Source organism: Penicillium antarcticum, assembly GCF_028974205.1.
Source record: "Penicillium antarcticum strain IBT 31339 chromosome Unknown utg000001l_segment0_segment0, whole genome shotgun sequence".
Taxonomy (NCBI): Eukaryota; Fungi; Ascomycota; class Eurotiomycetes; order Eurotiales; family Aspergillaceae; genus Penicillium; species Penicillium antarcticum.
In genome coordinates, this window is record NW_026695299.1 from 1,412,398 (window position 1) to 1,437,774 (window position 25,377).

The following is a 25,377-nucleotide window of genomic DNA, read 5'->3' on the forward strand; positions in this document are numbered from 1 at the left end:
CATTTTGGAGTACACTAAGTATACTCTATTCTAGGACTTCATTTAGTACCTCTACTTCGGTCATTTCATGACTTGAAAGATGTAACATGAGATACTCAACAAAAGTATACATTCAACTCTTACGCATCATAGTGCTCCTTCTCCTGCTGTTGCTGCTGGCTGCGGCGACGAGCAATCCAGACACCCACAATAGCAACCAGAACGAAGAAAATCACCAGCGGTTGGAATGGGTAAGATGTCGTGGTCGTCTCGGGAGCCTCGGTGACCGGGTCTTGGTCGATTTCTTTTAGCCCAACATCATCAGCCACCAACCAGCAGCGGAGGAAACAGCGCAGACAGTCACCTATCTACAGCTCATCACGGCTACCTTTGTCCTCGGTCTTAGCCTCGGTCTTCTCCTCAGCCTCCTGCTCAAAAGGGAGCTCGCCGCTCTTGACGATCTTGACAGTCTCCTTGGGCTTATCACCGGGCAACTTAGGGACGTTCTGGATCTTGTCAACAATCTCGTAGCCCTCAAGGACCTCTCCGAAGACGACGTGACGGCCATCGAGCCAACTATTCAAGTGTTAGCCACGAATCATATAGTGGGTAGTAATAATGGAGTACGAACGAGGTGATGGCAGTGGTGATAAAGAACTGGGAACCGTTGGTGTCCTTGCCGGCGTTGGCCATGCCTAAAAATGGTCAGATATCCGAAGCATTCAATCAACAATTTGATGAATGAATATAATGCTTACTCAGGAGACCCTTCTTGGTGTGGCGAAGCTTGAAGTTCTCATCCTTGAACTTGTTGCCGTAGATGGACTTGCCACCAGTGCCTGCATACACTTAGTATCATGCATTTCAGCCTGATTGGAGGCTAACATACCATCACCCTTGGTGAAGTCACCACCCTGGATCATGAAGTCCTTGATAACGCGGTGGAAAGTAGAGTCCTGGTAACCAAAGCCCTTCTCGCCGGTAGTCAGAGCGCTAAGAGAGGGGTCAGCTTATACAGTGATCTTGAAAACGTTGGCGTATCTAGCAATCCATACCGGAAGTTCTCGGCGGTCTATAGTAAGAACAATGTCAGCGATAGATCTTCAATTGCCAGTTGCATGGGATATAGCTCAACTAACCTCGGGGACAGTCTTGCCGTACAGGCCGAACACAATGCGGCCAAGAGTCTCATCGCCATGCTGGATGTCAAAGTAGACCTAAATCACCATTTAGCTTGTTTTAATATCGAGCCGGTTAAACGGCCAAGGGCAAAGTAATCACCTTGCTGGTGACCTTTGGGCCACGGGGCTCCTTAGACTCCTCAGCCTGGACCAGCGCGAAGCCGACAGCAAAGATGACGAAGAGAGACAGGAATAGGTTCCGGAAATACATGATTGCTAATTGTCACTGCTTGGGAGAGACAGTGAAGAAGGGAGAAGTAGTCGAGGCCAGCTTGCAATGGCGTGCGGAGAATACACTCCACTACCACACATGTAATTTTTCAGTTGAGCTGTTGAATAATAGCGTGTAAATGAGGGTTTATTACAATTAATACAAGATTATACAGTGCAAATACGTAGTCTGATCTGCAAATAGTCACCGGAAAAACAATGATGCCGGATGATTTCTCGCGGAAGTTCGAGCAACGAGCAACGGACTTTAGTCGAAAGCCAAGACAGCAGCCAGCCAAAATACGTCAAGATGGTATGTCAGACACAATGCTACCACACAAAAATTACTCACTAACCATCCCGCCAGGTCTTCATCCTAGGCGTTAACTTCCCCGAGCGGAACCTGCTCAAGGCAAGCCAACCCTCATACGCTCGCAGTGTCACCACAAGCTCGACTCAATGGACCCCCAACTAACACGCAATACTTGTGCAAAATAGAAATCCCTCGAGACTTTCTTCGGAATCGGCAACAATGGCTCCTCCCGCCTCCTGTCCCGCTTCAACATCCACCCGACCTGCCGCGTCGGCGAGCTGGCCAACAAGCAGGTCCTGGATTTGACCGCTGTGCTATCAGAAATGAAGATTGAGAACGACTTGCGCCGAGAAGTTCTCAATGATATCAAGCGTCTAAAGGAGACTGGAACATACCGCGGCCGACGTCACGCGCTTGGCTTGCCTGTACGGGGACAGCGGACACGGACTCAAGTGAGTTATCTCTTTCGTTGCACATATATTGACTCGCTTGGAGGTGGATTGTGGCTAATGGATGTTCAACAGATCAAAACTCCTGTCCGGTTGAACCGCATGGAGCGAAGGCTCTAAATTGGACGGTAGCTTGTTCGCTGTGTGCTTTTATGGAATTGTCTCACGCTTTTGTGTGAGGGGCATGGAATTGGCGTTTTCTTGATACCTGGTACTTGCCAGGCTGAACTGTATTTGAATGTATCACCGCTCTGGATGTATTATAGGCTAGAAATAAACCTGGTGTGAACAATAGCAAAACAAATACTTCTACTCGACAATGCGGTAATCTTTGAAATTGTACGGAGTCCGTAGTTTTACAAATAGATATACACCTGCATCCAGTGCAGAGCTACAACCGAGCCTATAAGTTTGTACTTAGTGCCCTTGACAAAGAATTGATGTTTTCTACTCGACAAGACTGTAAGATCGTAGAAACTGTAGTCTTGCAAAGATATACATATACATTCAGTTCCAAGCTAAAATTATGAGAGATGGAACAGTAAAAAAATAATATGTATCTAGGTAGATTCTCAACTTTTGCCCTCAACCAAGTGTTAAACGCCAAGCCCATATGTGCAAGCAACTCATGCCTTGGAAGACAAGACACCCTCTCCGCGGTTGATTTGAATCCGCTTGTCCTCACCAGCGCTGACAATTCCAATCGTCTTGTCCCAGCACACGCTGAACACCTTGACACCCTCACCGCCAACACGCTTGCTGTCGGCCTTGCCCTCCTCCTCGAGGCTCTTCCGTGTAATGGAGTAAACGCTCTCACCGATAACACCTTCCTTATCGGTCTTGGTAGACCGGATATCCCAGATACGACATGTGCCATCGTGGCTACCACTAATCAGTCCATATGTGCTGTGGGGATCGCGAGCCAAGCTCACAACGGCGTTGGTGTGGCCACGGAGAGTCATAGCTGCAACAGTTGTGGCAGATGCACGGGGATCAATCAGAGTAATATGACGGGCGGCAGTGCCTGCAGCCAGGAGGTTGAGTTCGGGGAGGTGCTCGAGGGAGAGAAGCGAGTGTGATGTGGTGCGGGTGTCGACAAGACCGCCAGTGACCAAATCCCAAGTGCGCAGGGAGTGGTCCCATGAGGCAGAGTAACCAACAGTGGCATCCTTGGCGTCAAAGATGGCGGCAGAGACGGGTGCAGTGTGTCCAGACAAGAGGGACAGAGGTCCGCGCTGGGCAGTGCTAACAGAGGAGTTCAGCTTGCGGCGCTTGGAGTTGCGAGCGCTGGAAGGAAGCAAGCTCTCTGGTGCGGCCGGTGCGTCAGCCTTCTTGGTTGACCAGAATCCTACGGTGTGGTCTGAAGAACCAGTCAAAAGGCGGTTGGACTTCGCGTGCACCGATAGTGACTCGATTCCAGACTTGTGACCGTACAGCTCCAATTGGGGAGCAATCTTTCCCGCGAAACCACCTTCGTCCTCGGTATACTTCCACAAACGGACTGTGCGGTCAAGACCCGCCGAAGCAATCTGGTTCGGGGAAACGAATTTGGTGGCTTTGATGGAGGCAGTATGGCCGCCCTCGGTGGCAGCAGGGGAGGTCGCAATAGTCTCAGATGACATGTTCCAGATGCGGAGAAGACCGTCATAACTTCCGGAAAGGAGTCTCTCTTGGCCCTTCTTGACGGTTGCGCCTGATGCCCATGATGCAGCGGGTGAAGTGGTGGAAAGGACGTCAGTGGAGCTGACCCAGTCGTCATGCTGGAAAGAGGCGATGTGAAGAGGAGGGATCAAAGCCCGGACGTATTCAATCTCGAGGGTTGTCTCAGCAGAAATACCATTGTCGATCAAATATTCGTCAATCGAGGTCCGCAGAAAAGTTCCGTTGATCAAAAACTCAAATGGAATTGGCTTCTCGCTCGAGAGAAGGTTGTTCACCAATGTCGACAGCGCATAACGGCGAAGACCTGCACAGAAGAGACGTTAGTACTGTGGCTCTTACTTTTTGATCACCATCAACTTACCGGTGGGAACGAGAATTGGGCCGGTGCTCTCAGGCAGAGCAATATCCTCCTGCTGGCTGGTGAGCTGCACACGAACTTGTCGTTGCGCAGCCTCAGAGGCTCCTGACATGATTTGATCTTCACTCATGGTGAAATCGAGTCCAAATCGGTGCTGATGTTGGAGATAGAATCTTTTCTGGTGGCTGTCGCATTTTCGGCGGGCGAAGAAAAAATACGGTGACCTGTGCGGCACACTTGCGCAGAGCGCGGAGATAGGCCCCGTTACTATATGCAATACGCTAGGAACATGGTTTCTGTGAATAAATTCATATACGGAGTCTCTAGGTGATATATTGCTTGTTTGTAAATTGACATCTATTCTCTAGGAGCTCTGCGAATCTCCGCAATGGCTCGTCGCCGATGATCAGATTCAGCAAACAATGCCTCAATCAGGTCAATCACCTCCTCAGCGGAGAATTCCAGGCCCAGCTCACCTTCCATCCAAAGGAACTTGATATCGGCGAGTGAACTCTCCAGGATGTTGACCAGATACTGGAAGCGAAGCCAGCTTGGGACGTAGATTGCAGTGACAGGCAAAGCCTCGGCATCACCATTCTCGGGCATAAACAAGTCTTCAAGCTTTGAAATTTGGTTGCAGAAAGAGACTAGTTGCCGGGACTGATCTTCTGAGATATCTCCCAGATCCTCGACATCGATAACAACCTTGTTTATCACTGTAGACAATAGTGACCCAATAGACTGGAGTAGAGCAGAGTGTGACAGAATGGGTTGCCATTCCTTATAGACATCACGGATCCGGTCAACAGTGACCATGACAGAGTTCTCGCAGTCTGACTGGAATGGCTGTTCGGAACATTGTCCAAATCCTTGAGCTCCATCTAGCAAATCGGTAACAATAGTTCGCTGGGTTTGCATCTCCTTGCTATAAGCAAGCTTCCCGAACTTCTCCAATGCTTCAACATCTGGTTGAAGCCTGGAGAGATCGTGCTCCTCAACCAGCTTCCGGATTTCATCCGCGAGATACAAGCTGTCATTGTAGAGATACATCTGCCCTGAGCTAAGCTTCATCGAGTAGAACGTCGATGATGTAGCTTTGAACATGGCCAGGATGAGGGTCGGAAGAGCCAAGAGACCATTCCCAGCAGAGGCAACGCGGGAATCAGCATGTCTAAGACCTCATTAGTTTCGATGGAAGTGAAGTAGTGGCGGGCATGACTTACGTAGGCTGCGAGATATCCTTTGAATCAGTGATTTGCTGCCGAACCACCCTGAGAATCGACTCTGGGATATCGGTAATGGTAAACACTTCCTTCAGAGTAACCTCTTTAGGCGACTGAGACCCGGTAGTATTCTTTACGTCTGTTTGGTTCGTTGCAGCAGTGTTATGTGGCTTTGAAGTCTCAGTGTCGGCTTTCTGGGCTTCTTCCTCCTCATCACCCCAGCCCCAGGCATCATCAGCCTCATCATCTTCTGTTGATACAGCTGCATCTGGATTGGGCTCATCTTGAGTCTCGTCGTCATCAAGACCCCACGCACTAACGTCTTCCTCTTCTTCGTGAGGGTTTGATTTATCTCCTTTCACAGACGTGTTTTCTTTATCATCATCCCAGTCCGCGTCCCAGTCATCATTGACAGCATTTTCCAAGAGTGCCTCATCGGACTGGGAAACCTTCTCTTTCTCAACACGTTCAACCCGTTTGGTTGTGCTCTGGCTAGCAGCGAGGACCTTCCGAACACTATCGAGTGAGTCGACCCGACGCCGAGTCAACCATAAACGTGGAGCCTGACTGACCCACGCGAACAGTTCTTCCTGGCCAGTCCAACCCCAAGACTCGATTGTCTGAGTGAACTGCAGGACATTGTTCAATAATTTCTCGAAATCGGCAAGACCAGCTAGATCTGTGGGGATGGCAGAAGATAGCCACTCTGAGATCACCTTTGAAGCGATGCTTGGAATGAAAGTCTCGGGGAGGGCTGCAGATACCACTGAAGGTAGGTTCTGTCGCAAATGCTCTAATACAAGAGAAAGACGATCCAAAGTCTCTGAAATGGTGGCCTTTGAGGCCTCGGGCTCAATTCGGATGCTGGTATCCGTCACCACAACGCCATGGCTGGTGCCATCCGGGAGAGGCAGCAAAATTGGGTTGAGAATTGTAGAGGAAAAGTCCTTTTGAAACTTTTCGTTGGCAGATATAAGGATATCCATCCTGGCAAGTGATGCGATAGTGTCCTCAAGAGCAGTTGCGTCCGTCTTGGAGACCTGGAATTCGCGATTCTGTCGATCGACCTTCAGTTGGTCTACCCAGCGCATATGAAGCGCTTCAATAATCTCAGTTCGCAGCTGTGCCACCTCTCCGGAGAATATGCTTATCACATTTGTATTGGTAAAAAAAGCATCCTTCCCAACAGCCGCGTCCGTAGACTCCAGTTGTTCAATGGCAATCGTGATCTGGCCATTTCTGAGGGCAGCGCGTCCATTTTCCAGCTGCTGGCACAGTTGCTGTACCTCCCCCAGGGTGTCTGCGACGGCCTCGTTGAAGGCTATCTCCTTCTCAACCAATGCGACTTTCGCCTTTGCGTCTTCAACCTTAGCTTGTAGGGGATTGGTATGCTCATGCTGGGCGACAATCTCGCGCGCAGTTAATCTAGACTGTTCAATGTCTGCGTGAAGTTGTTTCGCTTGGATGATCCAGTCGTCGGCGTCAAAGGTGTTCTCGCGACTCAGGGAGCTGATCTCGTTCTGAGCGGGCACAAAGCGCAAGTCAGTAAATGCGATCAGCAAATGAATAATTGAAAGTTCCTACCTCTACCTGCTCACGAGCTTTGGAGATAAGCTCCAACTCCCTGGCTAGGGCAGCTGCCGGGAACTTGCCAGCAACCACCTTCTCCTCGGGGTACGTGCCCTCAGCGACGAAGCCCAGCACCGCCTGGCACACCTCCTCATCTCCGGTATTCCCGGCCATGGCGCCAGTGATTCGAGTGTTTGAGGGCGAATTATCGAGAAAAAGGTGCTGGTTAGAATGAAGTGTAGAAGCAAAGAGCTAAGCTGTCAACAACCCGTGACCTTGGGTGTCACCGCCCCCACGTGTGATTACATTCGTATATTCGCGTTCAGAGAGAAGAGAGAAGAGGACTCAAGATACTATTTGGACATGACATATAACCCCTAATTTTGATACTCCGAGTGACCGTTCTTTAAATCTCCAACACTGAGCTCGCTTTGTAAGGAACGGGACCCAAACTCCGCCTGGGTCCAGCGCACACTCTGAACACTCATCGTGTCTCGATTTTTACGCCTGAGTCGGGCAAAACCTTTGTTTCTGTAAGTCTTGGTTTTTGATGTGCCGTTGTTGGAGGGGCCATTTGATATCCCAATTTTCTCTGTCTGCCCCTCGATTCATGTCCTTCCTCGGCAGGATGTGATCGTAGGAGCCCAGACCAGGTAGCCATGTGCTTTCAAGGTATATGATGTGGCCATAAAGAGGATGTATACTGTCCTTCTTGTGTCCATCATCTCGATTTGGACAAGTCCTCTCCGGTTTCTGAGTTTCGGGCTTGGTATCAGAATGTTCCCCGCTGTGGATGCGCTGGCGATGAGACTCGAATCTCCTTGAGATGAAACGTGCTGACGAAAACCTTTAGACTGTCAAGCTTCCAGCGAAATATCTTCACTGGGCCTGCCCCATTGATCAATATGTCGCCCTCGGTGCAAAACAGTCATTTCAAACTGCTCCAGCAGTTCAAGCCAGACTACTCGCCAAGCGAGTTTACCCAGTATGAATCACAGCGCACCGGTATGAGGGTGGTTGTCATTGACCAGCCCGGTCCCAAGGTGAATGGCTACTTTGTGCTTGCCACTGAGATCCACGATGACTCTGGTGCTCCTCACACTCTAGAGCACCTGTGCTTCATGGGATCTCGTAACTATCGCTATAAGGGCTTCCTGGACAAGCTTGCTACCCGTGTATACTCCAGTACCAATGCCTGGACAGCCACAGATCACACAGCCTACACTCTGGATACCGCAGGCTGGGAAGGCTTTGCGCGTATCTTGCCAGTCTACCTTGAGCATGTTATTGCTCCCACTTTGACCGACGAAGGCTGCTATACTGAGGTTTTCCATGTCGATGGCACTGGAAATGATGCCGGTGTTGTGTACTCTGAGATGCAGGGCGTGCAGAACAATGCCGCTGAGCTAATTGACCTAGAAGCCCGGCGGTTGACTTACCCAGAGGGCAATGGCTTCCGTTACGAGACCGGGGGTATGATGGAACAGCTGCGTGTCTTGTCTGCGGAGCGTATTCGCGAGTTCCATCGCGAGATGTATCAGCCCAAGAACCTGTGCCTGATCATTACCGGCGAGGTCGATCAGCAGAACATGCTTGACATTCTGGATAAATTCGAAGACACAATCTTGGATGTTATTCCTAGCCCAGATGCGCCTTTCAAGAGACCCTGGGTGGACTCCGTGCAGGCTCCTTATTTGCAGAAGTCAGTTATCAAGAAGGTTGAATTCCCCGAGGAAGATGAAGACTTTGGTGAAATTGAGATCCGGTTCATGGGACCTGACTGTACCGATCCTGTTCAATGTACGTTTTGCACAATGCTATCTTTTGATTCTGGATAGAACTGACAATCACACAGCCGGAGCTCTCAATGTGTCTCTTTTGTACCTCGCTGGTTCATCTGCTGCCCTTCTGGAGAACATCATTGTTGAGAAAGAGCAGCTTGCCAGTGCTGTGTACTATGCAACCGAGGATCACCCCAGCATGGAAATTCGTTTCACTTTGACCAGTGTCGCCACCGAAAAGCTCGAACAAGTTGAGCACAGATTCTTTGAGATTCTCCAGGATGCCATGAGCAAAGACTTGGATATGAAGTATCTCAAAGAGTGCATTGATCGTCAGCGCCGGACCTGGAAGTTCTCGACAGAGACCTCTGCCTCCTCGTTCGCAGAGTACGTCATCTCTGACTTCCTCTTTGGAAAGCGAGATGGCTCGACCATGATGGATGTTGCGTCACTCAAGGAGTACGATACCCTTGAGGCCTGGTCTCAGGACCAGTGGCGCGATTTTATCAAGAAATGGATCTCCGATGCGGCCCATGTTACCATCTTGGGTGTGCCATCCCACAAGATGTCCGAGACATTGAAGAAGGACGAAGAGGACCGAGTCGCTGCGCAGAAGGAGCGCCTTGGTCAAAAGGGCCTCAAGGAGCTTGCTGCCAAGCTTGAAAAGGCCAAGGCGGAGAACGACAAGGAGATTCCCCAGGAGCTCTTGGAGAAATTTGCTATTCCTGGAACCGAGTCTATCCATTTCATGGATACAACAACAGCGCGCTCGGGTGCTGCTTTGAAGGCTGGACGTCCCGACAATAAGATCCAACAGGTCGTTGATGCCGACAAGTCTGACCAGTCCCTCTTCATTCACTTCGAGCACATCCCCAGCAGCTTCGTTCAGTTGGCGGTCCTTATTTCTGCTGACTCTGTGCCCGTTCAACTGCGTCCCTTGCTCTCCATCTACACTGAGGCCTTTTTCAACAGTCCCATCCAGCGTGATGGCAAGACAATCGACTTTGAGCAAGTCGTGGTCCAGCTGGAGAGAGACACTGTTGGATACTCTATGGAAAATGCTCGTGGTCTTGGAAACTCTGAGATGCTCCGTGTTTCCTTCCAGGTCGAGCTAGAGAAGTATGAGAACGCCATCGCATGGCTGCAGGAGCTGTCCTGGAAGTCCATCTTCGACGTAGAGAGGCTCCGTGCCATCAACACCCGCCTGCTGGCCGATGTCCCCGACTCCAAGCGCAGTGGTGATGACATGCTCGCCGCAGCCCATGTGATGGTTCACTACGCCCCGGAATCCATCGTCCGTGCTCGTTCCACTCTCGTCAAGGCTCGCTACCTCAAGCGCATTAAGCGTCTGCTCGCCGAAACCCCCGAGGAGGTTGTGGCCCGCATGGAGGAGATCCGCACTTCTCTCTTCCAGCCCGACAACGTCCGCGTCATTGTCATTGCGGACCTCGAGAAGCTCAAGAACCCCGTCTCGGCCTGGAAGTCGTTTGCCGAAACTCTGGGCACCAGCACTGACCTCCGACCCATCACCGTCCGCCGCGAGCGCTTGAGCGACGCAGGTAAGAACATTGGCGGCAAGTCCTACATCGTCCCCATGCCGACGGTCGACTCGTCCTTCGCCTACGCCACCGGCCGTGGTCTTGACTCGTACGACCACCCGAAGCTGCCCGCCCTGCTGGTTGCGATCTCCTACATGAACGCCGTCGAGGGTCCCCTCTGGGTTGCAGTCCGCGGAACTGGTCTGGCATACGGCACCAACTTCAGCTACAACATCGATACTGGCTTTGTCAACTTTGATGTGTACCGGTCTCCCAATGCCCATAAGGCCTTCGAGTCCAGCAAGCAGATTGTCGAGGACCATCTGTCTGGTGCTACGCCTTTCGATCCGCTTATGCTTGAGGGTGCTATTAGCAGCATTGTGGTCAACTTTGCCAATGAGCAGATGACTGCTGCTAGTGCTGCTCAGGGCAGTTTCATTCGCCAGGTCGTGCGTAACTTGCCTAGTGACTACAAGGAGAAGATGCTCAAGAATGTGCGCGGTATTACCCTTGATGAGATCAAGGGTGCTCTGCGTGAGATCATTCTGCCACTGTTTGCTCCTAAGACGGCTAACTTGGTTGTCACCTGCGCGACTGTCTTGGAAGAGGTGAGTTATAATTCTATTTGTATGCCTTGTATATACTAACATATATTCTCAGACTATCAAGCAGGGCTTCGAAGCCTCTGGCTTCACTCCTACTGTTCAAGCTCTGAAGGAATTCGAAGACGACTATGGTCTGAAGGCTGGTGACGAGGAAGAAGAGGATGATGATGATGACGAAGAAGACGACGAAAGCGAGGAAGAGAGTGGCGATGAAGAGTGATATGCTTCATGAATTTCATGCATTACAGGTAAAGTTAGAGGGTAGATCCCAGTGGTACTTGAGTGTCGAGAGACTCCACATAAATTAGGCATGATGAATCAACTCTCAATACTCAAGAACATGACCCGGTCCAGAATAAATGTAGCCCCAAGGCAAATTGAAACAAAAAAAAACGAAGCTGAAAATTCAAACTATATGAAAGTCTCACACCTCCTCTAGCAGAGGTAATATGGTACACGCCAGACAAGAGCCACATCATCTCATCTGAACCCCAAAGCCCATCTCAAAAGACCCCTATGAAAGAATCAGTCTCGAGAATGCAGAGTCAGGCAGTCAATCCCCTCTATTCTCCCTACATCATGGCCATAAACCCAGACCAATAAGTACAATGATACAATGAATCCCAACCTATCCATCAAAACACATACACGTTGGTATAAACCCCCCGACAAAATCACCAACTCAACTCCTTCCGCCCTTTCAAAAGCCTCCTCGTAAGAGTCTTCCGTCCATTGCGATCCTTCTTCCGCGCCAGATATCCATGGCGGCGCTTCTGCACCCGCCGCGACGGCCGGAACGTGACACGGCGCACGCCGAGCGACGCACTAGCCGAGAAGGACCGAGACTGCAGAGGCACTTGGCCGGCTCCGGCGCGGAGTGATGAGAGTGGTGAGAAGGATGTTGTGAGTGTCGAGGGAAGGCGAGAGCCAAGTGTTGATGGTTGGAAGCGGGTTGGGGTTGAGAGGAGAGAGAAGGGTCTGGAGGTGAGGATGGTGGATGTGCTTGGTTGTTGAGGGATTTGGGAGAACCTATGGCCGGTGGAAGAAGAGAGGGTTAGCTATATGCTGTTTCTGGTCGGGGATGATTGTCGATTTATAGGGTTGGTTGGGGTTGCTGTTGCGTACCTGGTCATTGGGGCTCGCATGGTGGATGTGGAGGCCCGGATGGCCTGGGGCAAGGCCCCGGTGCGCAGGCTGAACATTTTGAATACCCGGTTGGAGAAACGGGAGAGGCGGGTTGGGAGGGCTTTCAATGGATGTGAGATCTTGAAGACGCGGTGGTCGGAAGACAGAAAATTAAGCGCGGAGCCGCCGAGGCACGGACCCGCCTGGAGATGTATGTCTGCAGTAACTGGGCTATTGGGCGTGATATTGATATAGGAAGTATTTGAGATATATGGATAATTGTATTCTTCTATTAAACTTATTCTCCTGCACATTTTAACCAAGAACTGACGCAATTGAAGCACCGCAAGCCCGTTAAGAATACCTACCTAATCGGGCCTAGCGCCACCGAAACTTTTTTGATCTCGAGATGCGAACTGCTCGCCGTCGCCCATTCAACTCTCTGCGCTGCGAGTAAACCACCCTCAACTCAGCAGAAACACCGACTCTCAGCTCCTTCCAAATAGCAGCTGGACATACCTCCTCTCAAACCCGCACCCATCGGCGAACAACCACCAAAATGGCAACCAACGGCCCCTCCACGCTGCCCCCAACAACAGTGCAAGGCACCACAGCAATCAGCCAGTCAGCTGCGCATGACTTCCTAGCAGCCTACCTGGACCGCGCAGCCACAGACCCATCCCTGCAACCAAACGCCAGCATCAGCGAGCACGGCCCGGTCTCGCGTACGACAGCCGCAGCCCCAAATCTGATCCTGCACAACCTGAAGCGCGTGCAAGCAGGTCTATCTGGCGAGCACCTTGGTCGCGACTTGACTGTTGCCAAGCAGAACCCCGGCGAGGAGTATTTGGATGTTGCGGCTGGCGTTGTGCCGAACAATGTGGAGCACGAGGCGGATGAGGGCAATGACCTTGAGATGAATGAGGCCGAGTTTGAGACTGAGGCTGAGGCGTTTGCGGAGCAGGAGGCTGGGATTGATAAGGAGGAGCGCAAGCGGAAGAAGAAAGAGAGACGGATGGCTGAGAAGAAGGATAAGGCTAAGGCTAAGGCTATTGTTGAGGAGAATTCTGAGTGAGGTATATCCCTATTTGGTTGTGGGCGTTGATGCATTGGGTCGGAGTTTTTTTTTTTTTTTTTTTTGTCTGTTACGTCTATCATTCTGGGCTGGGCTTGGATTTAAAAGTACAAAAGTATCTTGCATCTCATGCCTGGACAAATTTTATGGAGTTTAGAATAGCTTCAAGTCAATAGATGGGATAATCCCATGCCTCAATTCTGCTTGTTGAGACTAGAAAAGATTACTTCAACCGATACTGTAAACTGGAAGGAAAGATCTCACACGCCTGCTTACAGCTCACGGTCAGCTGCCTTGACGGGCGTCTCACTGTCCTCCTCCTTGCTACTGGTGACCTTGCCACCCTTCCAGCCAAGCGCAGCGAGACGCTCAGGGAGGATGGGGTGCGAGTAGTGGTAGCTGGCATAGAGCGGGTCAGCGTCCATGGTGCTCAGGTTCTGGATCTGGAGCTTGAGGAGCGAAGAAGCGAGCTTGTCCGAGTATCCAAGCTTCTGAGCAAACTCATCGGCTTCGAATTCGAATTTCCGGCTGAGGATGTTCATGAGAAGCTTGACAACAGCATCCATAGGGGCCAGGGCATCGGAGAACAGAAGGAAGCCAATCATGATGGGCTGCTGTTTGACAAAGCCGAAGGACTGGTAGAGAGACTTGTTGTTGACGAAGACGGAGAACAGAGCGAAGATGTAGAACATGTGGAACTGGGCAATACCGAAGAGCTTAGTGGTGTGGCTCAAGCTCCAGTGACCAAGCTCGTGGCCGAGAACAGCGACAACCTCCTCGGGCTCAGTCTTCTCAATCAAGGTATCGTAAATAACAATGTGCTTCTTCCATGGTAGACCGTAGAAGTAGGCGTTGCTGTGGGCACTGCGCTTGCTACCGTCAATAACGTGGAGCTCGGAAAGAGGGAAGTTGAGCTTCTCAGCCAGCTTCTCGACACCAGTCTTAAGTTCACCAGGCTCAAGAGGCGAGAGTTTGTTGAACAGAGGCAGGATGGCAATGGGGTAGATGGTAATGGCGAACACCTGGAGGAAGACTCCAAACAGCCAGAGGTAGTAGTAGAACGAGGTATCGAACTTCTGAACGATCTTGAGCACACCAGTGATGATGGGAGCACCAAGAACAATTCCGAGCATCTGACCCTTGAGCATATCCGTGATCCAAAGCTTGAGCGTCTGCTTGTTGAAGCCGAACTTCTCCTCGAGAACAAAGGTGTTGTAGTACGAGACGGGCAGCGAGAGGACAGTGCTTAGAATGTTGAAACCGAAGAAGAAGACCAGAGTTTGACAGATTTCGCCTTGGAACCGATCGGGGAGGTATCGCGCCAGCAGGAGGCCGCTAACGCCCCAGATCTTGGGAAGGACATCACCGTAGATGAATGCGAGGTTTTGAATTTGACCGTAGAGACCGGAGAATAGACCGAACTTGGCCTTTGCGCGACCATATGCCTGCAGAAATATTCCAATGAGCTCTTGTCTATATCACGGGTTGTCTCATTCATACCTGACTTTGGTCGTAGACCTTCTGGGTGACCTCCCCAGCGAGAACCTGGGGAGGCTTAGTACGTTGCAGAATCTTGTATTGACGGAGCGATAGAAGACCCTCCAGGACAAACTGCCCCAGGGAGAAGCCCACGAGCACGTTCTTCCATGGGAAGAGCGGGCGATCGAGAAGGCGCGCCAGTTGCTGTAAGTGGTTAGCAAAGCCATGGTGTCCTGACGAGAATTGAAGAACGTCTCAGATGGCAAGAAATGTCAAGAGAGATATGACAGTGAAATCCACTTACCTCGAGAATATACATGATTGAAGTCGCGCAAGGCGAAGAAAGAAAGTTGCTTTGTTTCAAAGGACAGAAGTTACTTTGTTGTTGCGAGCCTTAGTCAGATCGTCATGCAGGCCCCCAGGGAATACACCACGAATGCTACTTGGTAGACAATTCGTCTTTGCAAAGAGTATTTAAGTCGGGAGGTAAGAGAACTATTAGTTTCAAGTCAAATGCACTATCTCCAAGTAAATAATAGGACTGAGGTGGTAAGGGTTTGTTCATATTGACCATAAATCCGAATGCTTACATTGTCAAGACCCTCGCTTTTATTTTTCTGAATTGGTTGTTGTATGGCTATGGGATTATCAATGTGTGCTTTGGTTTCAATTAACTTAAGGCTTTTTCAAATTCAACTTGTCGGTGATAACTTTTGGCGCCTGTCAGGCACGATATATTTATAACCAGCATTCAATATCGGCACTACACCTGCTACAACCTAGCTCTATTGTATATCCCAGCCGGAGAATAGAACACATTGAACATGCAAGCTCCTCAATTGTCATAATCATGACTTCCTCTTACATTTTTGATCACAGACCTATAAAGGTCCTTATCTACACAAGATCCGATGATGCAGACACAAAATGAGCAATGAACAGGAAACCTCTTGAAAACAACTCCCTCGAAAACACAACAAAACACGTCTCTCATTCGCCGACCTCACATCCTAGTAGTCTTCCACCCTGTAGACCAAATCCGCTGTCGTGCTGTCGTGAGCCAAACGTGGTAGCTGACATGCATGAAGCAGGTAATTTGATCAAGGTGGCGACAATGCAGGAATGCATGTCTCCTCTCCCACCACCATCTCTCTATCAGCCAGGGGAATCAGGTATATCATGTGTTTACTTTTTCCGACTCGTCATGACCGTAAAATTTTCTGCGATCTATGATCGTAAATCGCAAGACTCGTGTTCGAGGGTTGGCGGGCGGAGAGATCGTTGGTCGAAGATATAGCAGGAGTTTTATTTGCGTATTTTCCTCGATATAACAGACCTCTTTCCCTGAACCTCCCCATTTCGAACTGGGACATCATTCAAAGAATCGCTTTACTGCTGAATGGGCTCAAGGGTGTTACCACTGTAGAGAAGTAGTTAGTATATGTTATGAAAGTGTTACTAGGCCTGTAGAACTTACGCAACAATGTTGGCCCATCCAATGAGACGCCAGTGCTTCTCGATACGGCGAGAAATGGCAATCTTCTCACCAACCTCCGTGCAAGCGGGGCTGGTCAAGCTGAGCTTAGCGGCATCGGCCTTGACACCGAGAACCTTCGCACCGGTGGCAGTAGAGCCAATGTTGACCATGAGAACCTCATTCTTGGCGAGCTTGGCAACCTTGGCCTGCTTGCCGTCGGCGGTCTTGACACCGAGAAGACGGCGGAGTAGGAAGTAGTTGACCTCGATCTCGGTGTAGATAGCAGGGAGACGGCCACGGTGACCCAGGACGAAACCAACGAGACGATCGGCACGGCAAAGCGTGGGGTCGACGCGGGTACCGACACCGATAAGACCACCGGGAACGGCAAACTTGAGGTCGTTGTGCTCAGCGAAGAGAGAGACAATGCGGGAGAAGATGGGACGGCACTGGATCTTGCCCTGCTCATCCTTGGTGACAAGACCGGGACGGATCTCAATCTCGTCGTTCAACTTTACGACACCGGTAAGGATGGAACCACCAGCAACACCGCCCTTGAGCTCGTCGATCTCGGCACCGGGCTTGTTGACATCGAAGGAACGAATGATCATCATGTGGGGAGAAGCCTCGAAGTTACGGGGAGGAATGGGGATGGTGTTGACGAGGGCCTCGTTGACAGCATCGATGTTGTACTTCAACTGAGCGGAGATGGGAATAATGGGGGAGCCATCGGCGACGGTACCACGAATGAACTTGAGGATCGACTGGTAGTGCTCGAGGGCACCCTCTTCGCGCATAAGATCGACTAGGAGACGGCGTTAGAATATGCATAGAGGCGCAACTCGAGACAGAATAAAAAAAATACCCTTGTTCTGGAGAATAACGATGTGGCTGAGCTTCATGATCTCAATAGCAGCCAAGTGCTCGGAAGTCTGGGGCTGAGGGCAGGTTTCGTTTCCGGCAATCAGGAGGAGGGCAGCGTCCATGACGGCGGCACCTGAAAGCATAGTGCTCATCTGCGAAGCTTGGGTTAGATTCAAATCTCAAAAAAAAGACAGAGAATCTGGAGAAGGTGGAGACTCACGAGAATATCGTGACCAGGGCAATCAACGAAACTTTGAGGTACCATATGTTAGCCTATATTCGACGCAGAATGACTCTGAAATCGAGCCTGAAGGGCGGATTGGGAATTCGATGTACCTGAGATGACGCTATATTGAATGTTAGCTCGCTATCGGTAGAAAGAAAGCCCTGCAATCGGGCAAAGGGCGAGAAACATACCAACAAACGGTAACGACCTGTGCATCCATCGCGCTCACAAGGAGGGTCGACCTCCTTCTCACTCTTGAAACTCTTGTAGCATGTCGGCCGGGGGCATTCGGGGCTGTCACACTTGTAAATCTTCGCATTGGCGTAACCGAGCTTAATGGTAATATTGCGCTCAAGCTCGTTCTTGAAACGAACAGTCTGCACCTCCGAAATGGCCTTGACGACAGTCGATTTACCGCTGGAAAAATATTAGTGACTCGGAGGATAAAAATATCGGAGGAGGGAATCTAACTGAGCGACGTGACCGATGGTACCTATAAAAAACCCGTTAGTCAATCTGTAGCCCGGAAAAGAATGAGTTCACAGGATGTGCATTTTCGAGCGCAGGACCAGTTCCGCTGAAATTCATCCGTTGCCCGCAAAATACCTCCCAACAAAAAAGAGATCGAAACGCAGTCACGATCCAGCGATCACATACCGATGTTCTGGGTGGCTTGTCTGCAAATGATCTCAGGCGACAGAGGAGTCAACTTGGACAGATCGAGGGTCGAGGGCTCGGGCTGCTCGGGGAGTTCTGGGCGCACATGCTGGGGAGCAGGAGCAGAGGGCTTCTTCATCGCGGACTTGGTGGGCTTCTCCTCCTCAAGAGGCTCCTGGTCCTCGACCTCGCCGCGGGCGTTGTGGGCGTCGAGCAAAGGCGAGCCGGGCTGGGACCCCTCATCGGAGAAATCACCGTTGGTAGCCATGATTGCGGAAGAGGAAAAAATCGATTCGCGCGGAGAGGTGGAAAAGGTGGAGGGTGGAAGTTGGTCGGGTGAAAATTGCTTCCGATACTGATGAAAGAATGTAGGTGGGGGATTGTGTGCAGTGGAGAGCCACTCGGGCGGTGTCTAGATGGCAACTCTACACTTTTGTATAGTATACTTGATGGTAATTCTGTTTTTATTTTATATTTTTGACGCATGTAGTATGTAACTTGTAGCTTGTTAAAATTTATTGTGGATTTGGAGATATTCTAAACTAATGTGGTGCAGGGATAGACCACAGAGAACTTTCTATGTTTCTAAGGCGTCAAACTTTTGCTCATGAATACATTGCCGTTGTTTTATCAATGGTACAAAGGGTATAACAGGTGAGAGCCACGTATTACTCGTCGTCGCTATCACTGGAGTCCTCCTCGTTCTCCGAACTCTCTTCCTCAGAGTCAAATAGCGTGGATGGGTCCTCTGCAGGCAACATGACAAACGATGTCAGGCAGGTGATGCGGTTTCCAGTCTCATAGGTAGTCAGAACTCTTCCAATCTGAACAGTCTCATCCTTTGCCTTTGCAAGGTCCTTCCCAGAGGCCTTCCATACACGAACCACACCATCGCTACTGGCAGTCACAACCAGGAAGTCATTACGGAGTTCCTTTGCTTGCTCTTCCAAGCTGAGGATGTCGAAATCCTTGATGCGACCAGCGAAGCCGGCCTGCTTTCCACCAAGCTGAGCAACAGGGGTTGCATGGGGGATGGTACAGTCGTTATCATCCTTTGCCTCTTTCAGGTCCTTGGTCGAATAGAACATCACCCGGCCATCCTCTGTGGAGAGAACCAGGAAATCCTTCTTCTCATCACCCTTTACAGGCAGAGAAACATACTTCATCTGATGCAATTTGCTCCGAGGTCCAGGGACCACTCTGCACTTTGGGATTGAGTCCTATAGCCGATGGTCAGAAGGTGATTTCAAAAAGAATGATAACAAGAAACTTACAATTCCGAAAACCACTGCACCCCATTCAAATGCAACTGCAAACTCCTCTCCTTCCGAGTCCCAAGTAATGCGGCGACCCTCACCACTGCTGAATCTCGACTCGTTAACACCCATGAGCACCTCCCGTGTAAAGTTCAACACTCCGGCCTTTCTGCCGGTTACCAGGTTCCACAATCTCATACACCTCTCACCCTTGCCGAGAGTCAGCATGAGTTTCATGCTGGGGTGTACTGCAAAGTGGTTCACTCCAGATGGAGCACCGCCGAGTGGTGCGGTGTCACCGCTTGGCCGTCCTTGCACTTTGGGGTTTGGGGCTTTGATAGTTGAAACAACGGACCAGTCACGGGTTCTGGAGATAGAGATGGTGTTGTCTTCACCAGCAGCAAGTAGCTTGCTTCGGGAAGGGAAACTCAATGACGTTAGGCTGGCAGTGTGATGCAGCAAGGATCCTAGTTCGCGGTTCCGGGGATTTTCGAGGATTTTGTTTCCGGCGAGGGTGGGCACGGAGGGATAGTCGTCATTCACAGCAGGAGGAGCGGCGGAGATAGAGTACAAGTTGATACGTTCATCGGTAGCACCGCTAGCCAGCATCACCTTTTGATGCTCAGCAGAGTCGGTGGCCTTGGGGAGCGGTGACAAGGCAAGACAACGGATTGCAGATCCATGTGCCTCGAACAAGAAGGTGTCCACGCAGTCGAACTTGGGAGATTCGGCCTCAGTCTTGGCCTTCAGGCTGGCAGCTGGGATTCCTGCTGTGAATCCATGCAGGACCCGCTCATAGGAGCCAGTAATGACTTGAACAGTGATAGCCGCATCGGGGGTCTCTGATGGTGCCGGGGCGGATTTGGTAGTCTTGGGTGAAGGAACAGCAGGCTTATCCTCCTTGGATGCATCAGTTCTCTTGCGTTTAACCATGATTGTATATCAATGCTTGTTTGATGTTGAAGCTTGGGTGGATGATAACTTTTTTTCTGCTTTTCTGCCGGCCGGTTATCGCCGCCTGATAAGATCCTGGGTGCCTTATTGCCTTACAGCCCTCAGGCCTTGAATCCTTAGTGCCGGATAAGTGAGGTGTCTATTAATGCCCGATATCTCGGGTGTCAAACTACCGCAAGCGGAGGAATGACAAGATTACGCATTACATACGAAGTTACTTGGGCAGTTTGGCCAGTTCCAACTCCCATAAACATTTGATAGCTCGAATAATACATTCCTAGTGTTAGCCAACCTTATTACCCTTCCCTAGACCACAGGGAGGCCAAGTACAGGTACTTGGCACACCCGTGTAATTTTTGTGAGGGAGCGAGTACTGTACCCAAACCACCCACCCGTCCTTTTTCCCCAAACATTTTTTCCATACCGTAACCTCATTTTCACCCCCTTCAAAAGAAGACTCTGCTCTCCATCACTTCACTCCCTTTCTCCATCATTTCCATCTTGTCCGAGCGATTTTTTCCATCTGGATGACCTCGCTCAGTCCGTTTCCCTTGTTCCCGCGTTAATCGGATGCTGTGTTCCCAAGCTAGACTCCATGCTCCGCGACGAGCTCCTTCGGTCTAAAAACGATGAGATCGCGTAAGTATTAATTATCTGTCGCGTATTTTTGATATTTGAGTGCTTGAAAATGAAGTTTTGACTGACTTTGTGGCCAGAAACTGTTTGTCGCGCCGAAAGCGCAAGCTCAGCGCATTATATCTAGCCACGGTCGGGTTTGGCGCGACCGAGGACTCGCATTACCAGCAAAAGGAACGAGCATTTCTCGACGCCAACGACCTTTCCAAGTGAGTACCCTCTCTGCCTTACTCTAAAATTCTAACATTATCTGCAATTATTAAATTAAATTATTTAATTTCGCAATGCTGATGCTCTATACAGAGGTCGATACTTCGATGAAGCTACGCTTCCGCCGCCCGCCCATGCGCGCGCGCGTTCTCTACCCAGAAGCTTAGTTTCCCCGACATCAGCTTCTGGTACCAAGACCAAACCTGTTACCGAAATCATCCCCCCATCCACCGTCGATGGCGGTGTTCCACAGGTGACCGAACCAACCCAAGGCGAAACACCCGCATCGGCGCAACCTGGAATTGCAGCTCCCCATGTCGCGCCTTCACCAGAAACCAATGGATCACGTCGGCCATCTGTGCCAACCATCTCCCAGCCGCCAAAGGATATTGAAATGCCACCAACGGCTGCGCCATCACCCCAATCCTCGCGCGACCAGAAAGTCAGCGCATCGATCTCCGATGCTAATCAAGATGCAAACGAAGTCAAGGCTCCTCGCGTGAAGGGCACTGCGATAGGAGTTCCCTCACTAGACATCCCATCCGACACCCGAAGAAAAGAGGCGAAGCCGTCTTTGACTTTAGGGCCCTCTAATACCGAACAACCTCTTTCACCCGCCTCCTCTATCGACCCTTACTCTAATAACACACCCGTGCCGGCCGCTGCATCACCCGACACAAGCCCTGCAGAAGAAGTGGCCGAGGATGCGGAAACGATCACTCGTCCACATAAACATGACCAACCACGATCAAGCTTGGTCCCGTCCACCCCCGACGAGCAATTGCGCCTAGAACAAGCCAGCTCGACACAGGAGGAACCTGTGGATGTGAACACTGATCTGCCTTCGTCAAACGAGAAAATCAAGGAAAGCGCAAGTGCTGATGATCTCCAAGATGAAATGGATGTCGACAAATCGGCTCCCGATTCTGAAGCGAAGCAACCTGTATCAAAATCCGTGTCGCCTTCCACAATGGGCGTTACTGTAGATTCTGTCACACCTGTCAAGAAGCCATCATCATCTATACCTGGTACTCAGCCTGGATCGTCGCAACCAGAGCGCATGACCACGCGAGTTTCGTCTGGAGCTATCCGCCATAAGTCTGTTTCTGAAATCCTTGGAGAAACTCCGAGGAGTCACCATGACAGGGCTCCGCCCACACCCTCTGAGCAAGGATCCCCGGATTCCGTTGCCAGAATGCGTTTCAAGGACCGAAAAGACCGAGAGAAGGAGAGAAGCCGACTTTCAACAGTGGTTTTTCCCAAGCAGCAAGCCTCTCAGCCCGAGTCTGCGGATCTACTGCACAGAGACATGGATGCGGTTGCCAAGTTGAACGAGGAACAAGACTATCTGTTCACACTGTTTTTGAACCGAGCCTACGCTCCCCCACGGGGAACAAACCTCAATACTTTGTTGGCTTCTGCACACAAGACATTGAGTACGAACAACCATTTGCTTGAATACCAAGAGTCCATGGATTGTCGCACTCTACGGCGCATTTATGCACTTCAAAACGCCAACCGATGGCCCTTGCGGCAAATGAAGCGTTCTGTCGAACCTCCTCGGCAAGGATCACATTGGGATGTAGTGATGGACCACATGAAATGGATGCGAACCGACTTTCGAGAGGAGCGCAAGTGGAAGCTTGCTGCCGCGAAGAGCTGTGCCGATTGGTGTGCCGAATATGTCACCAGCGACGAGGAACACCGGGCTCTACTGCGTGTTCAAACGAAGATTCCTTTGCCAACCTTGGCCGGGAAGGATGCACCAAAGGCCGGCCTCAGTCCGCCCTCCGAGGATACTGGCGATGAAGCGTTTGGTGGCTCTCATCCCACTCCGGACCTTATTCCATCTGCCGAGGAGGAGTCGGTCAGTGATGGATTCAACGATGAGCCTCGCCATGACCTCCAAGACACTGTGACTCCTGCCGCTATCTTCTCCCTCGGCTCGGATGAGTTCAACTTTTCCATCGACATGACCCCTGCTGCTGAGAAGCTACTCGACGAACTGCCGATATACGGGCCACTGACAATGGCCTCTGGAACAAATGCACCGGACTTCAAAGCACCCCCTGATTCAGTCTGGAAGACAGAGCTTCTGCCTGTCTCTAAATTTGCGTCGACCAAGATCACCTTCCATGATGATGATCGTCCTCGCAAGCGGAGCAGATATGATTTCTCTCAGTACAACAACGATTCAGAGCATCGCATAACCGATCTTCCCCCAGAGCAGACCAATGTCGCCCTTTTCCGCCCCGAGAACAAACCCATCCGTGATCGCATTCACCCCGGGCACTCGTTCCGACCTCCAACCGAACACCCGATGCCGTCTGTTGGGTTCTTTGAGTCACGTCAGTCATCACAGTGGACTTTTGCTGAGGATGATGAATTGCGACGCTTGGTCAAGGAGTACTCCTACAACTGGTCTCTAATTTCCAGCTGCCTAACTCCATCTTCTATTTTCACTTCTGGAGCCGAGAGACGGACCCCCTGGGAATGTTTCGAGCGATGGGTAGGATTAGAAGGTCTTCCGGCCGATATGTCCAAGACGCAATACTTCCGGGCCTACCACCAGAGGCTTGAAACCGCCCAGCGTACCGTGCTGGCCCAGCAGGCGGCTGCGCAACAGCAGCAGCAACAGCAGCAACAGCAGCAGGGCAACAGCGGTCCTCCTCAGCCACCCATTCGCCGGAGGTCTACACAGCCCATTCGCGTTGACAGGAGACGCTCATCAAAACATCTCGCTTTGCTTGATGCCATGCGTAAGCTGGCTAAGAAGAGGGAGACTATGCTTCAAAAGCAGCAGCATGGTATGTTCTAGATCGAATCACCAATTATAACAGCTCTGACATTTCCTCTAGCTTCTCATCTCGCCTCATTGCGCAAGGCCAACGAGGCCAATCAACCCAAGCCGCCTATTTCATCGCCAGCTGAATTTAGTCGGCTGAAATATGACAGGGAGATGAAACTGCAGGAAAGGCAAGAGCAGTACCGCCAGCAAATGATTGCGCAACAAAGAGTGAATTACCCTTGATCTCCACGAGAGAGCTTTTTTATACTAAACTCTCATTTAGGCTAGTCTTGCAGCTCAGCGTTCCGGTCAAGCGCCTAACCAGCCTGCGGCAAACGCTCCAGGACGCAGCAACACCAACATGCCCCCCACCTCTAACCCTAGCCTGCCCGGAGGTACTTCGAATGGAGTGCCTAATGGCATGCAAGCCGGTGCCGGTGTCAATCAGGGCCGCCCTCTTTCAATGCAAAATATGCCGGCCGGTGCACAGTCGAATGGCCAGATGCCCAACGGTATGGCTATGAAGATGATGCCCAATCAGATCCAAGGACCAGGCGTGAGACCTGGTATGGCGATGCAAACCTCTCCCGATAACACTCGCGTCATTCGAGAAGCGAATCGATTGCAGGAGCAGCAGCGCCTTCTTCAATCTAGGCAACAACCGCAAGGCCAACAATTCCACAATCAGCAGTTTCCATCACAGGGATCGCCCAACCTGAACATGTCAAATGGTACGCCTAACAATCCAGCCATGATGGCTATGCAGGCTCAAGGAGGAATGCAAAGCCCATCATTCCACGCTGGCACGCCCCAAGGCGTGTCAACCCCGTCGCCTCGCATGGGCCAGCCGAATCCCCTCTCGAGCGGCGTCGTGCCACAGATCAGCAATATCCAAAGCCAGATTCAGCGCAGCAACCCGAACATGCCCCCTGAGCAGATAACCAAGTTGGCTACTGATCGACTCAATCAGTACCAACAGTCGCAACAGCAGCGCTTGTCCCAGCAGGCCGCGATCAACGCTGCTTCGGGTAGCATCAATGCGAATGCCATGAATGCGAACAACGTGCAGGCCAACTTCCAAGTTTCTCACGATGGTAATTTCCAGACTCCTTCGGCGCCTAACATGGCAAATGGCAATTCTGGAATACAGGTCCCTCAAAACCAGGGGTTTTCCCCAATGATGCGGGTTCCTCAGCCGGGTCAACAGAACCGCACTGGTCCAACTAGCTCGCCTGCCCTGAACGGAGCTGTCGCTCAGCCTAGCCGAAGCGCCACTCCTCAAACCCAACGCAGTGGCAGTGCTCAAGCTGGCCCTCAAGGCTCCAGCAAGAGCCCCCATGCCCCAGCAGCCCAGACAGCAACTAGCTAATGAATCGGCTAAAGCAGTCGCTGTGGCACCGTGATGTATCAATCACAAACCCCTTTCATCCCCTTATACCTTAAGCTGTACATACTTACACCACGCCTTATTTTGATTTATTACCCCATCTTTGTCCTCCATCCTTTCTTTCTCCTACCTCCGTTGATTCGGATTCTCGCACTACACCTCGCGCTAACTCATTTACCCTTTACTCTTTATTTACCACCTATCCCTCAACCCCTTTGACTCCTGCTTGCATGCTCTTATTTCTTTACCGTTCGAAAATTTCGATGCTCCCTCAACAGAGCGGACTCGATATGCACTGGCTTCTTTTTTCTCACCAGTGCTTTCTCTTTTGATTTTTTGGGTCTGGGCTTGTATTATTGATAGGATTAGGCGAAC

The 25,377-nt window shown here is 50.9% G+C and overlaps 10 protein-coding genes across 10 annotated transcripts; 4 read left to right on the plus strand and 6 right to left on the minus strand.

Annotated features, from left to right (window-relative positions):
- Positions 1-119: 119 nt before the first annotated feature.
- Positions 120-1,371, minus strand: N7508_000526 (uncharacterized protein; the record flags this gene model as incomplete). The annotated part of the gene is made up of 8 exons (XM_058458611.1): positions 120-283; positions 368-555; positions 611-674; positions 738-818; positions 869-972; positions 1,035-1,051; positions 1,119-1,196; positions 1,261-1,371. The coding sequence occupies 8 exons, from the start codon at positions 1,369-1,371 to the stop codon at positions 120-122; spliced, it is 807 nt and encodes a 268-aa protein (XP_058324833.1).
- Positions 1,372-1,680: 309 nt separating this feature from the next.
- On the plus strand, positions 1,681-2,252 carry N7508_000527 (mitochondrial 37S ribosomal protein uS13m; the record flags this gene model as incomplete). Its single annotated transcript, XM_058458612.1, has 4 exons — positions 1,681-1,683; positions 1,738-1,809; positions 1,869-2,135; positions 2,208-2,252. 4 exons carry the CDS (start codon positions 1,681-1,683, stop codon positions 2,250-2,252), a joined length of 387 nt encoding a protein of 128 aa, XP_058324834.1.
- A 506-nt stretch (positions 2,253-2,758) lies between these two features.
- Positions 2,759-7,118, minus strand: N7508_000528 (uncharacterized protein; the record flags this gene model as incomplete). The annotated part of the gene is made up of 5 exons (XM_058458613.1): positions 2,759-4,098; positions 4,156-4,306; positions 4,597-5,323; positions 5,376-6,895; positions 6,960-7,118. The coding sequence occupies 5 exons, from the start codon at positions 7,116-7,118 to the stop codon at positions 2,759-2,761; spliced, it is 3,897 nt and encodes a 1,298-aa protein (XP_058324835.1).
- Positions 7,119-7,849: 731 nt separating this feature from the next.
- On the plus strand, positions 7,850-11,088 carry N7508_000529 (putative zinc metalloprotease; the record flags this gene model as incomplete). Its single annotated transcript, XM_058458614.1, has 3 exons — positions 7,850-8,744; positions 8,800-10,871; positions 10,924-11,088. 3 exons carry the CDS (start codon positions 7,850-7,852, stop codon positions 11,086-11,088), a joined length of 3,132 nt encoding a protein of 1,043 aa, XP_058324836.1.
- Positions 11,089-11,542: 454 nt separating this feature from the next.
- N7508_000530 (mitochondrial 54S ribosomal protein bL34m) lies at positions 11,543-12,070 on the minus strand (the record flags this gene model as incomplete). The annotated part of the gene is made up of 2 exons (XM_058458615.1): positions 11,543-11,897; positions 11,994-12,070. 2 exons carry the CDS (start codon positions 12,068-12,070, stop codon positions 11,543-11,545), a joined length of 432 nt encoding a protein of 143 aa, XP_058324837.1.
- A 482-nt stretch (positions 12,071-12,552) lies between these two features.
- On the plus strand, positions 12,553-13,068 carry N7508_000531 (uncharacterized protein; the record flags this gene model as incomplete). Its single annotated transcript, XM_058458616.1, has 1 exon — positions 12,553-13,068. One exon carries the CDS (start codon positions 12,553-12,555, stop codon positions 13,066-13,068), a length of 516 nt encoding a protein of 171 aa, XP_058324838.1.
- Positions 13,069-13,340: 272 nt separating this feature from the next.
- On the minus strand, positions 13,341-14,866 carry N7508_000532 (zinc metalloprotease; the record flags this gene model as incomplete). Its single annotated transcript, XM_058458617.1, has 3 exons — positions 13,341-14,513; positions 14,569-14,751; positions 14,852-14,866. 3 exons carry the CDS (start codon positions 14,864-14,866, stop codon positions 13,341-13,343), a joined length of 1,371 nt encoding a protein of 456 aa, XP_058324839.1.
- Positions 14,867-15,936: 1,070 nt separating this feature from the next.
- On the minus strand, positions 15,937-18,039 carry N7508_000533 (translation initiation factor eIF2 subunit gamma; the record flags this gene model as incomplete). Its single annotated transcript, XM_058458618.1, has 8 exons — positions 15,937-15,967; positions 16,025-16,829; positions 16,890-17,040; positions 17,109-17,139; positions 17,225-17,235; positions 17,306-17,531; positions 17,586-17,607; positions 17,772-18,039. The coding sequence occupies 8 exons, from the start codon at positions 18,037-18,039 to the stop codon at positions 15,937-15,939; spliced, it is 1,545 nt and encodes a 514-aa protein (XP_058324840.1).
- Positions 18,040-18,439: 400 nt separating this feature from the next.
- N7508_000534 (putative 60S ribosome biogenesis protein Mak11) lies at positions 18,440-19,960 on the minus strand (the record flags this gene model as incomplete). Its single annotated transcript, XM_058458619.1, has 2 exons — positions 18,440-18,991; positions 19,046-19,960. The coding sequence occupies 2 exons, from the start codon at positions 19,958-19,960 to the stop codon at positions 18,440-18,442; spliced, it is 1,467 nt and encodes a 488-aa protein (XP_058324841.1).
- A 515-nt stretch (positions 19,961-20,475) lies between these two features.
- eaf1 (MYB and HSA domain protein) lies at positions 20,476-24,984 on the plus strand (the record flags this gene model as incomplete). Its single annotated transcript, XM_058458620.1, has 5 exons — positions 20,476-20,620; positions 20,698-20,826; positions 20,921-23,634; positions 23,686-23,843; positions 23,899-24,984. Exons 1-5 carry the CDS (start codon positions 20,577-20,579, stop codon positions 24,982-24,984), a joined length of 4,131 nt encoding a protein of 1,376 aa, XP_058324842.1. The 5' UTR covers positions 20,476-20,576.
- Positions 24,985-25,377: the final 393 nt, after the last annotated feature.